The 13,305-nt window shown below is 39.1% G+C and overlaps 1 protein-coding gene across 8 annotated transcripts in view; it reads right to left on the bottom strand.

Annotated features, from left to right (window-relative positions):
- Positions 1 to 13,251, bottom strand: part of SNCA (synuclein, alpha (non A4 component of amyloid precursor)) — a 132,426-nt gene extending 119,175 nt beyond the window's left edge. For 2 of the 8 annotated variants that reach the window (XM_011992180.1, XM_011992181.1), the window contains exons 1-3: positions 11,892 to 12,162; positions 10,476 to 10,621; positions 3,052 to 3,093 (exon numbers count right to left, since the gene is read on the bottom strand). In XM_011992180.1, coding sequence (XP_011847570.1) covers positions 3,052 to 3,093; positions 10,476 to 10,596 — 163 coding nt within the window. In that variant the 5' untranslated portion in view covers positions 10,597 to 10,621; positions 11,892 to 12,162. Of the gene's footprint in view, positions 1 to 3,051; positions 3,094 to 10,475; positions 10,622 to 11,055; positions 11,144 to 11,672; positions 12,163 to 13,051; positions 13,073 to 13,187 lie in introns of those variants that run through there. The other 6 variants (XM_011992182.1, XM_011992187.1, XM_011992183.1 and 3 more) reach the window with 5 other exon arrangements.
- Between the last annotated feature and the right edge of the window lie 54 nt (positions 13,252 to 13,305).

Below are 13,305 nucleotides of genomic sequence, written 5' to 3'. Positions count from 1 at the left end.
ACTAAAATGAATTTAGTATCTCTCTCTAATGTCTGCATTAATATAAGTAATAGGTTTATATTTGACTTTAACTAAGTTAAAAATAAAAATCCAAAAAGGAAATGTGAACTTTTAGAATAGATATAGCAAAATCTAATCTTTGACATTAAACAAAATTATAAAATTAAGAATATCTAGTTTTGAATTGTTATACAAATGATAGATTTAAAGAAAATAAATTTAAAATAATTTACTAAGGAAATTTAGATCATAACATGTTGAAAATTAGTTTTGTTCATTATGATGTAGTAAATTTACAAGAATCAAAACCTTCAGAAAATCTCCAGTGTCAGAAATTTCTTTATACTACACTTGCATGAAAAATAAGTAACTTTATATCATAGTTTATTTTTAAAGTACCTTAAAAACATATCATTCAGTAAGTTTAATTAAATACATTTTCATATATGATGCATTAAGTTGATAACTGAAATAATTTCCCGAGATCAAAGAGCCAGGATTTAAGTTGGTGGATTTTTCATTGATATTATCTAACTAGGATAATTTGTTTTCCTTGAACTTTGTAGGTAGAAAGCTCCCAGCCCAAGTTTACTGAAGTCTATATTTCTCCCCCGCCCCCTTGAAAAGAAATCTAATGGGATGAATTTGGGGGAAATTGTTTATTTAATATTAGAAGTTAATATTAGGTACTATGTAATAGTTTCTTGTTTCCCTGCATTAAGACTTGTAACAAGAACAATTAACAATTAGTTAGCACTTAATATGTACCCATAGCAAACATTTTACATCAGGTAAAATATGCAAATTATTCTCTCTTTAACCACTGAAGTAATTGTCTTATTTCTTCTCATAATTAGACTTAAGAACTTTATATTAAATAACCCTATTCAAAAAATTAGTTCATTTATCTGATGTGGGAGAGGAATGATTATGATAGCAGCTGATTTATCCCAATGTGTTTCTCATAGCCATACTAGTTATGACAGTATTTTTGGTACTTCACTACTGCCAGGGTGGTTCATGGGTGTAATGGCTGTAAATGTTGCCCATGCTGAAATCACCATGTCGTTACTGCTTAGCAACATTTCCCATAGTTTTCTGTAGAACACTAGTTTCATTCAACCCTAGTAACTAATGGAGAAAGGTTTCAATAATCAAAAAGTTTGAATAACCTTGATTTTAACTATATAATGCAAATTTCTTTACTGTAGGACATCTCAGATTTCTTAATATACCAAAGAGAAAATAAAGTATGCAGAATCTCCCAACATAGTACAATGTTGAAAACTTAGGATCGTGGGCCACTGTCCTTCAGAAAACATTTTATAAAATGTTGTTTAATTGTACAAACTTCAGTCTCTCTCTCTCTCTCTCTCTCTCACACACACACACACACACACACAGAGAGAGAGAAAGAGAGAGAGACAGATGTGTTTACATTTTGGCATTCTGGAGAAGACTAAAAAAATGCAGTCCATCTCCAGTCTCCATTAGATTAGGTGACAGTAGTAGTTGGGTTTTTTAAATTTTTACCACTGACTCCAAAACTTGGCACATGGCTTGTCTGCTTTCTAAACCTCATGGGTTCTTCCTCAACTACTAAATGGAACACCATTCATCTAGATTGACCCTCTTCAGATAGTAGAGTCTCCACCTGTCTGCTATCTAGTTATTATTATAATAATGCTTCACAATATCATATTTATAGGAGGTCCCTAGAAGGCAACATAGTCCATTTACTTATCTAGTTCTCTGTTGAATTGCAACAGAGCCCATTAAAGGTGCATAATTAACTTCTAACAGAACTAGTTTCAAAGGAGTCTGCTTTATTTTTACACTCCCATTTTTAAATCAAAAATATTCATTTAAAAAATATTTTTCTCCGCTAGTTGTAAAAATTTTGCACAAGAAAGTTCACTATAAAGCAAGAAGTACACTTATAAATATATATATTGTTTGCTTTTTGTTTTCCAGATGCTTTGTGTACACTAATTCACTGAATTATTTTATAGATGAGGAAGCTAAATCATATACAGGTGAAGACTCTTGCAAAAACACCACACAGCTGGTAAGGAGTAAGCAGCAAGTTGAACCAAGAACTGACTCCTGTGTTTTTAGTCCTAACCACAAGCACTGTATTAAGATTCCCATATCATTTTTTTCGTTTCCATTTTAGAAGTCCTTGATAGGAACATTTTGTTTTTATAGGCACTATTGTGTTTAATGCTTTCTGATCATATAAATTATATTTCTGATTATATCTTTTGTTTCACCACACCTGCCAGGAAACGGGGAGTACTTACAACAGGAAACTTAATTACAGCAAGTCTGTGGGCTTTTAATTTGTTAAATTTTGGTTCCCCTTTGATTTTTCTATTTCTGGCACTCTCATCCTCATCTTCCTCATCATCTGATGATGATTATCATCATTTTCATCATTTTTGATATTTCTTGATTGTAGACCCAATTGACTTATTCAAATTCTTGGTAAATTTAGGCCAAATGAATTATATAATCAGAAATATGATAATTGCACAATAATATCAGTACAAATAGCTATACCATAACAATACAAATATAAATACAATAAACAATTTACTGACTGTCCAAGGGTGTTTCCTGAAACGTACTCTGAATTATCAAAGAAATATTATAATCAATATAACTTAAGGTCAAAATATTTTATCGTAATCAACAGAAATTTTACTCTATTTTTTAAAAAAATAATGGCCATTTCACATTGTATTTTTGTCAGCAGTTTGTCAATACATTTTTGGTCAGAATATCTGAATGCCCAATTACTATAAATTAAACATAGCTTATCAATTCAAAGCCATCATTATTCTTGGCAAGTAACTATATTTTTTATTTATTTATAATTGATATTTACCTATTTAAAAATACTTTATAAATAATTCAGTTTGAATAAGACTGATATGCTCTTAGAATGCTCAGCGATTGTTTTATAGTGTCATTCGGAATGCTGAATACTGGGTCACACTAATCACTAGATACTTTATGGTCTTTGGATCTAAGCCCAGTGGAGCTTACCTGTTGCCACACCGTGCACCACTCCCTCCTTGGTTTTGGAGCCTACAAAAACGAACACATTCAAGACATAAGTCTCAAACTAGCCTTAAATTGCTGATTAGCTAGTTTTCAATACAACTAATTTAAAAACTCAGTCTTCAGAAGTCTATAGATTATTACATCTTCAGGGGAAAAAAAATATATATATATATATCCTAATACTAAAAGAAGGAACTCCAGTAACCACCACAATAAATAGAAGAAAGCCAAGCTAACAGGAGGTCATCTCCAATTAAGATTTTAGCACAAAATAATAACTTTATCCCCTTTGTTCCCACATCACATATGAACTTACAGAGGAGAAAAAAGAACGAGATTACACTGGGGCTTGGTGAGAAGATAATTTTGAAATCAGAGCTGTAGAAGCTTTTTTCTTTTCTCTCTCTCTCTCTCTCTTTTTTTTTTTTTAAGTCGGAGTCTCGCCCTGTCGCCCAGGCTGGAGTGCAGTGGCCGGATCTCTGCTCACTGCAAGCTCCGCCTCCCGGGTTCACGCCATTCTCCTGCCTCAGCCTCCCAAGTAGCTGGGACTACAGGCGCCCACCACCACGCCCGGCTAATTTTTTATATTTTTAGCAGAGACGGGAGTTTCACCATGTTAGCCAGGATGGTCTCGATCTCCTGACCTCGTGATCTGCCCGCTTCGGCCTCCCAAAGTGCTGTGATTACAGGCTTGAGCCACTCTGCCCGGCCAGAAGCTTTAAAAATACAGCACTAGAGACAAATGAGTCAACTCATGAAACAAAAGCAAAGAGGGAGGGAGAGTAGGCTTTAACATGTGCTGAACACCCATTATGTAAAAAACACTTTACATATATCTTATTTAATCTTCACAACATCCATTGAATGTAGTTATATTATGCCCATTTAAAATATCTGATGAAATTAAAAATCCGAGTTAAGTAATTTGTCTAACATTACACATGTAATAATAGGCTATAAGCACATTCAAACTAGGTTTTCTACGCAGGATCAGAATTTCTTCCAAACCTGGACCATTACTAAACTTGTATACAAATAATTATTATGTGTATTATTAAAATTATGCTTGTTAAAAATTTTATTCCTATCCTCTCTAATGTTGGACTTTTCAGTGTAATTCACACTGTATATAATTTATGGAATAGGCATGATTTTTATGTTTTCCAGAATTGTCATACTCCTTTTTAAGTCTGGATCAGTTTACAAAATGTTACCATTTGCACTTTAATGTCATGATATACTGAGAGTGTACTTAACGTAAGGTGTATTTTTCAACATCACTTCCTCTGGGACACCTTCACTCTTTATCACAACCTCTTTCCCCATTTATATGGATACCTCCACCTTCAATACATTCCTCTGACTGCATATCTAGAGTCTCCTGAATTGCGCAGTGACAACATCCTCAGGGGTGGCTACTTCCTATATAAATCAACTTATGTTTGATTCAAATTTTACTTCCAGCATGTTTCACTTCCTTTCTTTGCTGCTCTTTCATCTTTACTGGTCAATTTCCTCTTTTGATTGTGCATTTTTGTGAAACATCACATGGGCTCACCACTGGGAGACAAAGCGGCTATACAACTACGGGCATTGCTGTGTGTATGAACTGCATAACACGTGTGAAGCGCCCAATCACCAAAAAGCTTTGAAAGAAGTGCTGTGGTTTTGTCACTGATTATAATGGGTTTCTGTTATTTATGTAATGATTTGAAGGCTGAAGAGTTAGCAGCAAAGTTTGTACTTTATGCAGTTACTTTCAGTATACTGTGGTAACAGAAATTTGAATTGTGTTGTTAGGGGTTGGTGCTATTTAACTAACCGTGGTAACTGGAATTCGTGTGTGCTGAAACTATGCAGAGTGAGAACAGCTGGTATTTAAGAGAATATATCTCAATCTCTATCTCTTATCCTCACCCTCTGCACCCCATGTTGTCTTAAAAATGACTAGTAGTAAGAAATGTCTAACAGCTGGTCTGCGGTCTTTCTTCTCTGCCTTAGCAGTATCTAAGAATTTGACTTTTGATTAAATGATGAAATGTATTCTGAATCAAAGACAATGAGATAGAAGTAGAGAGTAGAATTATGATTATTAGAGGCTGACAAGGGTAAGAGGGAGGGGAGGATACGGAGAGGTTGGTTAAGGAATATGAAATTGCAGCCAAATATGAAGAATAAGTTCTAGCATTCTGTAGTACTGTAAGGTTATGTACTTAACAATAGTTTATTGCATGTGTTCAAAAATATAGAAGAGAGAATTTTTCATTTTTAATGTTCCCACCACAAAGGAATGGTAAATGTTTCAAGTAATGGATATGTTAATTACCCTGATTTGATTATCACACATTGTATACATGTACGGAAATATAATTCTGGATCCCACAATTATATACAATTATCACGTGTTCACTAAAAATAAAAGAAAAATTGAAAGTAGAGTAGCATATGACCCAGCAATCCCTCTTCTGGGTGTAAATCCACAAGAAAAGATTTCAGCATATCTGCACCCTCAAGGGCCCAACACAGTGGCTCTTGCTTGGAATCCCAGTGCTTTGGGAGGCTGAGGCAGGAAGATCACTTATAAATATATAAGGAATTTTAAAAACACTAAAACTAGTATTTGTTTAGCAAACTATAAAACATTAAAAATTAAAGTGTTTTATTTCTTTGTAAAAAGCTTATCAAGAGTAATATAAATAGTGTTTGTCTTCTTCTCATTGTATTACTTCCTATACGGAGTGGACATGTTTTTTATATTTTACAGAATTGTCATACTCTATTTTAAATTTGAATTAGGAGTTTGAGACCAGTCCGGGCAACAGAGTGAGATGCTATCTCTACGAAAAATATTAAAAATTAGCCAGGCATGGTGATGCATGCTGTAGTCCCAGCTACTTGGGAGGCCGAGGCAGGAGGATCTCTTGAGCCCAGAAGTTTGAGGTTACAGTGAGCTATAATCACACCACTCCATTGCAGCCTGGGTGACAGCAAGACCTTATCTCTAAAAAATAAAAAAAGAAAAACACAATAGCCACAACTAAAGTGTTTACCAATAGATAGGTAGATAAAAAGACTGTGGTACATAGATACAATGGAATATCCGTCAGCCCTAAAAAGAATAAGATCCTACCATTTACAGCATGGATGAACTCAGACAACATTATGCTAAGTGAAATAAGCCAAACACAGAAAGAAAAATATCACATTATCTCACATATATGTGGAAGCTTGAAACAAAATTCAAATGTACAAACACTAAGTAAAAAACAGGGTTAATAGGGGTGGAAAAGTAGATAGAAAAGAGGGAGATATAGGCCAGAGGATCCAAGCAAGTAGCAGATTTGTAGGATGAACAAGTGTACAGATCTAATGTATGAGGACTATAGGTGATAAAATTGTACTATATTTGAAATTCATGCTAAATAAGTGGATTTTAGCTGCCCTTGCCACAAAAACAACAAAAAAGGTAACTATGGGAGATTATGAATATATTAACTTTCTTCAATACAGTAATTTTTAGTGTCTAATGTATCCCATAACATCATGTTGCATACCCTAAATATACACAATTAAATTTATTTTTAAAAAAGAATGCCACTAGGGCAGGCATGGTGGCTCATGCCTGTAATCCCAGGACTTTGGGAGGCTGAGGTAGGGAGATCATGAGGTCAGGAGTTCGAGACCATCCTGGCTAACATGGTGAAAGCCTGTCTCTACTAAAAATACAAAAATTAGCCGGGTGTGGTGGCACATGCCTGTAATCCCAGCTACTCAGGAGGCTGAGTCAGGAGAATCACTTGAACCCAGGAGGCGGGGGTTACAGTAAGCTGAGATCACGCCACTGCACTCCAGCCTGGAGTGAGGTGACAGATTGAGACCCTATCTCAGGAAAAAAAAAAAAAAAAGAATGCTACTAAACCACACCATTAGAACTTATAATTAATTATTTTTTATAAATATGCAACATAGTTTATATTTTTGTAGTGTAACCCCAAACAAAGAGATATGTATATACCTTAAAAAAAGAGATAAATGAGAGTCCTCATAAGGTTACCATGTATCAAACCAATCAGCTGTTCTTTGAGGTCATAATTATTTACCAATAAACTGTAATTGATGGTTAGCCTTTAATTTATGAATAATCTGTAATTGATAACATACAGCTACAAAATAGGTGCCAAGTAGTTATGTGACTAGCAAGATATAAATGCTGTAGGGACACCAGAGCTGATGGCTTCCCTGAGCAGAAATGTCCCCCACCAACCACATCTTGTCTTCCCAACCTCAAAAGAGCACAGAGTGGAGAAGAAGGTCAGAAGTAATACCTGTGAGTTTTAAGAATCCAGCTATCCCTGTTGTGCATGCTATGTTGACTTTGTCAGCTTAGTGAGGTGAAGCACATTTTGACTTGAGAAATTGCTGTCAATTTCACTGATGGCCCCTGCTGCTTATTGAACAGAGTGGCATTGGAAGAGACTCCAAGATCATTATTTTCTTGCATTTATTGCATTTATATTACTTAGCATTATATAATTAAATCTTTCTGCTTTTGAATTTAGGTCTAATTAATTTCTGAGTCATTTGAAGAAATTTTTGTATATTAAACTGAAGTACTTTGATTGAAAATTTGTGTACACAGATAACAAAAATGGAAGGAAAAAGACCCACAAAAATAACACTGATCATTAAGGTAGTTCTGCAATGAGTTAAAAAGTAGTTGTCAAAAGTATATTCTTACATACTTTTGAGATTGATGAGATTGAGATTACTTTTCTTATGAGGCTTCTACCAAACATCTTCAGCCATAGTGAAATTATAAAATGGTCTTTGGTCACCTCCAATCTTTCAAACTTGTTATGTAATGAAGGACAAAAGAATAAATAGAAAACATGTTGGTAAAGTAATTATTCCATTGGAGATTTTATTTGATAATAATAACCATGATTCCTATATATAAAAGCGTGCTCAATTATTCATATGTCCTGTTTATTATGACATTCTTACAAAAACCAGAAGGTCGTTGCAGTTTTCTAAATCATATTTTTTATTAATCAGGGAAGCGATGCTCAGAGATGTTAAGTACACTTCCCCAAGATCCTAAAGGTAATAAGTGATGTAGCCTCGAACTAAAACTTTGGTTTGTGTGATTAGTGCATGTTGTTTCCACTCTATCAGTAGTCAGCAAACTACAACCTACAAGACAATTCCAGCCCACCACCTGTTTTGATAAATGAAGTTTTATTGGAACACAGCCACACTAGCTATTGTTTATGACTACTTTCACACTTCAACAGCAGAATTGAGACATAGATTTCCTTTTTTTTTTTTTTTTAGACAGGGTCACATTCTGCCACCCAGGCTGGAGTGCAGTGGCTTGATCTCAGCTCACTGCAACCTCTGCAGCTAGCTGTATGGTTCAAGCCATCCTCCCACCTCAGCCTCCTGGGTAGCTGGCAATACAGGTGCATGCTACCATATCCGGCTAATTTTTGCATTGTTTGTAGACACAGGGTTTCACCATGTAGCCCAGGCTGGTCTCAAACCCCTGGGCTCAAGTGATCCACCAGCCTTGAGCTCTCAAAGTTCTGGGATTAAAGACCTGAGCCATGGCACCTGGCCAAGACATAGATCTCATGGCTTAAAATATGTGCTATCTGATTCCTTACCAAAAAATTTTGCCAACCCCTGGATTACACTATTGTGTCTTTGCATGGTCATTTTTTATCTTAAATTCTGTGTATGTGTATAAGTTCAACTCTCAATTAGAACTCAGAATGCAACCAATAAATAATTTATAGAATGTGTTATGTGTTAAATGTCATGAGAGACACTGAAAATGATTTCAATGAACAGTTATAAAGTAACTGAAGTCAAAGAAACTTGTACTTGCAAAACTTGGAAATCTGAGGACAAATGGAAAGATGGATAAACTGCATGTCACTGATTCAGTATTCCAAATTCCATATAAAAAGGTATGATTCACACTTCATAAAATATTTAAAATTAACTCATACATTTTTTCCTCTTGTAACACTCTATTTTAATGACTTTCTGAAAATATGTTTTAAGGTAGAAAAAAGTAATTTCACTGAAGATTTGTGGGAAGATTAAGTCAACATAAGAAAAGTCTAAATAATGAGGCAGTGGCATATGCCTATAGTCCTGGCTACTCAGGAGGCTGAGGTGGGAGCATGACTTGAGCCCAGGAATTCAAGGCTGCAGTGAGCTATGATAGCATCACTGCAGTTCAGCCTGGGCGACAGAGCAAGACCCTGACTCTAAAAATTGAAAATAGAAAACAGAAAAAAAAAATGTGTTGTGAAATTTGATGAGATGCATTCATATAACTCATTCCAAATATAAAATTTTCCCCACTGATCTATCTTGAAGAGATAGTGTAGCTTTCTTTCGCTTTGCAGACATAGACGGAGCACGTGTTTCAGCTAGGCAACTCAATGTGCTCATCCTCCACCTGACGGTTCATCCTGTGACTCTAACTGCTTATAGTTGCCACCAGAGAATGTGAAAAAGCTCAAAGGAGAAAGAAGAGAGGAAGAATGGGCAATGTGTCTATGTTGAGTGTGTGTGTGTTTCTGTGTCTATGCCTGTGGATGAGAGCGTGTGTGTCTATTCTTTTCCAAAGAATTCAAAGTGGCTTGTAAAATAACATGCAATTGAACACAATTCAAGATACAGAAAAGACAGTCAGAGCTTGGGTGTATACCCCAAGGTGGAACTTTAGGAACAAGTAGGTAATAAGCATCAATTTCTTTATTCTTTCAGTATGTTTGTCATTTGATGGATGAACTGTATAAATGTTTCTGAGAGGTCAGTAGCAGCCCTCAAGCACATTTCTCTGTCCTCAGTGTTCACAGAGACCAAATGACCACATGAAGTAACTCTACCAAAGACTAATCTGTTGTTTCCATTTTAGGGCCACAAATAGGTCTCTTTATACACAGCACAGGGACATATCAAAGTCATATTTTTAAAATCAGAATGGGTTAAAATTGACAAACATGATTCATGATGGTAAAAGAAATCACAGACCCAGCAATGATTTTGATTCTTAAGAATATTCTTGATTTTTTAAAAAGACAATGTATTTTTAAAACTGTTCTCTGAAATGTAATTATGTAGGCACAGAAGCATTCATTTTTCAAAAGTCCTAAATATTAGGGCAAAACTAAAAATATCGAAAAGGAAACAGCCGCATTTTTTACTATTAGCTCAAATACACACATTCACATTCACCTACCTACATATACTTCTGACTCAGTCTACCCTTTTGACAAGCAATGATGCAAAAATGAATCAAGAGAGAGAACTACCAGCATTTAGAGTATTGATTATCCTAACCCATCAGTCATGAACCAACACCAAAGTGACATTTGGGGTTTACCTACCTACATAGAGAACACCCTCTTTTGTCTTTCCTGCTGCTTCTGCCACACCCTGTTTGGTTTTCTCAGCAGCAGCCACAACTCCCTCCTTGGCCTTTGAAAGTCCTTTCATGAATACATCCATGGCTAATGAATTCCTTTACACCACACTGGAGAACATAAAATACACTTTGAATGAGAACTTTTGGGGGAAAATAAACAAAAAACACTGAAAAATCATGAGAAACCCTCCAAAGTGTGAGACTCTTTTAAGTGTACACTCATTTAACCATTGGACAAAGCAGACATTTTTAGCTCTGGCATTAAAAATTTAGCATCTCCCATCCATCTTGGCTAGTAAAAGTCTAGCCACCTAACCATGGATTAGGATGAATCCTCTGAGTTGTTAATACTGCATTTCAGAAGTGGAGTTGCATGAAAAGAGTCACTCCTGTTTTAACTTCCCGGGGTCTAAAGGGTAACAGTGTGAGTTAGAAGCATGGAAGCTGGAGGCTTAGGGTCAGGGGCATCCTTAACATGAATCCCAGAAGAAGGCTAACAGGTTGATGGTGGAGAGGCGTAGGCAAGAGAACTAACTACTCACTCTGGGTGTGGTTCAACCTCAGGCAAACAGCGAGCCCAAGGGTGCTGGTTCTAATACATCCGAGCATCCACCCCCGCCCTCAGCTATCTACCCTGAGCAGGCGGCGCTCACACTCGCGGGCCGTCTCTAACCCTGCGCCAGCCACCCGAGGGGGCGTTCTCAGCATCCACCCTAGCGGACCCCGCGCCAGCACTTGTTAACCCTTTACCACCTGTTGACTTGACCTCCCTGCACTTTCATTTCATTATTTGCCAAACGCAGCTTGCTTACTTTACAGAGAAAAACCAAGAGAGCGGGCAGACGGATTTCAGGTAAGAGAGAAATAAAAGTTGGATGCTCACGCTCCAGGGAGCATCCTCGCGTTTCCCGGGGAAAAGCGGATCCCGGAGACGCATCCTAATCTCTCAGCCCTTGGGGAGAAGCCCTTGACAGGACGAAAGCCAGGTCAAGTCTCTTTCCTTAGGCTCCCCAAAGGGACAAGTATTCACCTCCCAGAGACCTGACACAGCAGGTCCTCACCGCAGCACCACCCCCTCCTGGTGCCCACGACCATTCCTCTCCCACCTGGCTTTCTCCAGGATTTCCAAAGACGCCCGTTTAGATCCACAGGTACTTACCTGTGTCCCTCTGCTTCTCCACAACTCCGATTCCTCCCCACCTCTCTTTTTTTTAAAAAAAAAAATTAAACAATTCCCAAATAATATTTAATAGGGAAGAAGGAGGAAAAGGAGCGCACAGGAAGGGCGGAGGCGGCACCGGGAGGGGGACGATCCCCAGAGGAGGCCGCTGTGAGCCGGCGACGGGAGGCTGGGGGCGTGGGAGGCAAACCCGCTAACCTGTCGTCGAATGGCCACTCCCAGTTCTCCGCTCACGAGGATGGAGAAAAAGGCAGAAGGTTTGAAGGGAAGGCGTGAGGGAGCGCTCAGGACGCTCTCGGAGGGGCCGGGCCGGGGTCTGCGCTGCAGCCCGCAAGCACCTCACTCCCGCGTCGCGGCGCTCGGTCGCTCGCCCCCTCTCTCGGGCCCCTTCTGGTCGTCGCCGTCCTCCTCCTCCTCGTCCTCCTCCTTCTCCTTCTCCTCGGCTCTCCGCCCCCACCGCTGATTTGTCAGCGCCTCTCCCCGCCCCTCTCCCAGCGCTCGCTGCTTTCCCTGCAGCGTGCTCTTCGTTCCCTATCTCGGATGGGGATGGGGCAGGGGGCGCAGCGTGAACCACCAATTCCAGCTGCCTGCCTGGCCGCGCAAGGCGGGAAAGTGGGGGCGCTTTTGCGCCTCACCTCAAGTTCAGGGTCACGGGCACTCTTGTGGCGATTGGGAGCGGTTGGACTTGGGCTGACGCCTCTCCCTCTTTCCCATTCCCCTCCCTTCCTGTCCCCGCCTTTCCTCGGGGTCCTCCCTGGGACCACCCCCTACCCCTCGTCAGAGTCGACCTGGGAGAGCCGAGGGCCTGAGGGTCGACCACCCAGAGCAGAGCCCATCCTTTGGGGAGCTGCTGGAGGAGACAGGGAGCGCAGGGAGGTGGCTCACACCGCACCGCCGAGAGCACTTTGCCCTCGCATCGCTGACATTTAATCACGGTCACAGGCTACGTTAAGGGTCGCTTTAGTTCAAATATCCTCAAGATTTTCGTTTGCTCTTAATCCAGGTCGAGCTCGAAAGGGTCCCGCGGGTGAATCGGAGACTACTAAGGAAGAGTTACAGGTTGAGTAGGCAGGAGGAGGCTCAGCAAATCCTCTTCCCACCCCACTATCACCATTTTCCTTTCCACCAATCAGCGCCTGCCAGACGCTGATTTTTCCCATCAGCGGAACGAGGAATAAATATTCCCCAGCCGTCTAAAACAAGCGGTCCTAAGGCTTTTCGCTCTAGAAATGGGACTTACTTTGCAGACCTAAGTGCATGGTCTGGTAGACAAATCCAGCGTGATTTACCCTACCAGACCATCATATCCAATTTCTTTTTCAGCCCCTTCTGAAAGGGAGATGCTACACGCCACTCACCTTTCTGACTTCTAATTCTCGTTGCCCTCAGAATTGACATCCCCTTTTCTCTCCCCCGACCCACCACATGCACAGACACACAGACGTACACACGCGAACCTCAAGACAATTTTTGCATCGCTTAACACATTTTCACCTCTTTCAGAACTGGAAGACAGCTATTCCTGGATCACACCAGAATGGAGAAGCAAGCTCCTCCCACTAGCAGAAAGCCTTTGCTTTCTGTGCCTGGATTCGGAAGATTAGTTAAGCAC

Source organism: Mandrillus leucophaeus, unplaced genomic scaffold (assembly GCF_000951045.1).
Source record: "Mandrillus leucophaeus isolate KB7577 unplaced genomic scaffold, Mleu.le_1.0 Scaffold406, whole genome shotgun sequence".
NCBI classification, from domain to species: domain Eukaryota; kingdom Metazoa; phylum Chordata; class Mammalia; order Primates; family Cercopithecidae; genus Mandrillus; species Mandrillus leucophaeus.
The sequence above is the reverse complement of the archived record's forward strand: the minus strand, read 5'-3'. Positions and strand labels throughout refer to the sequence as shown.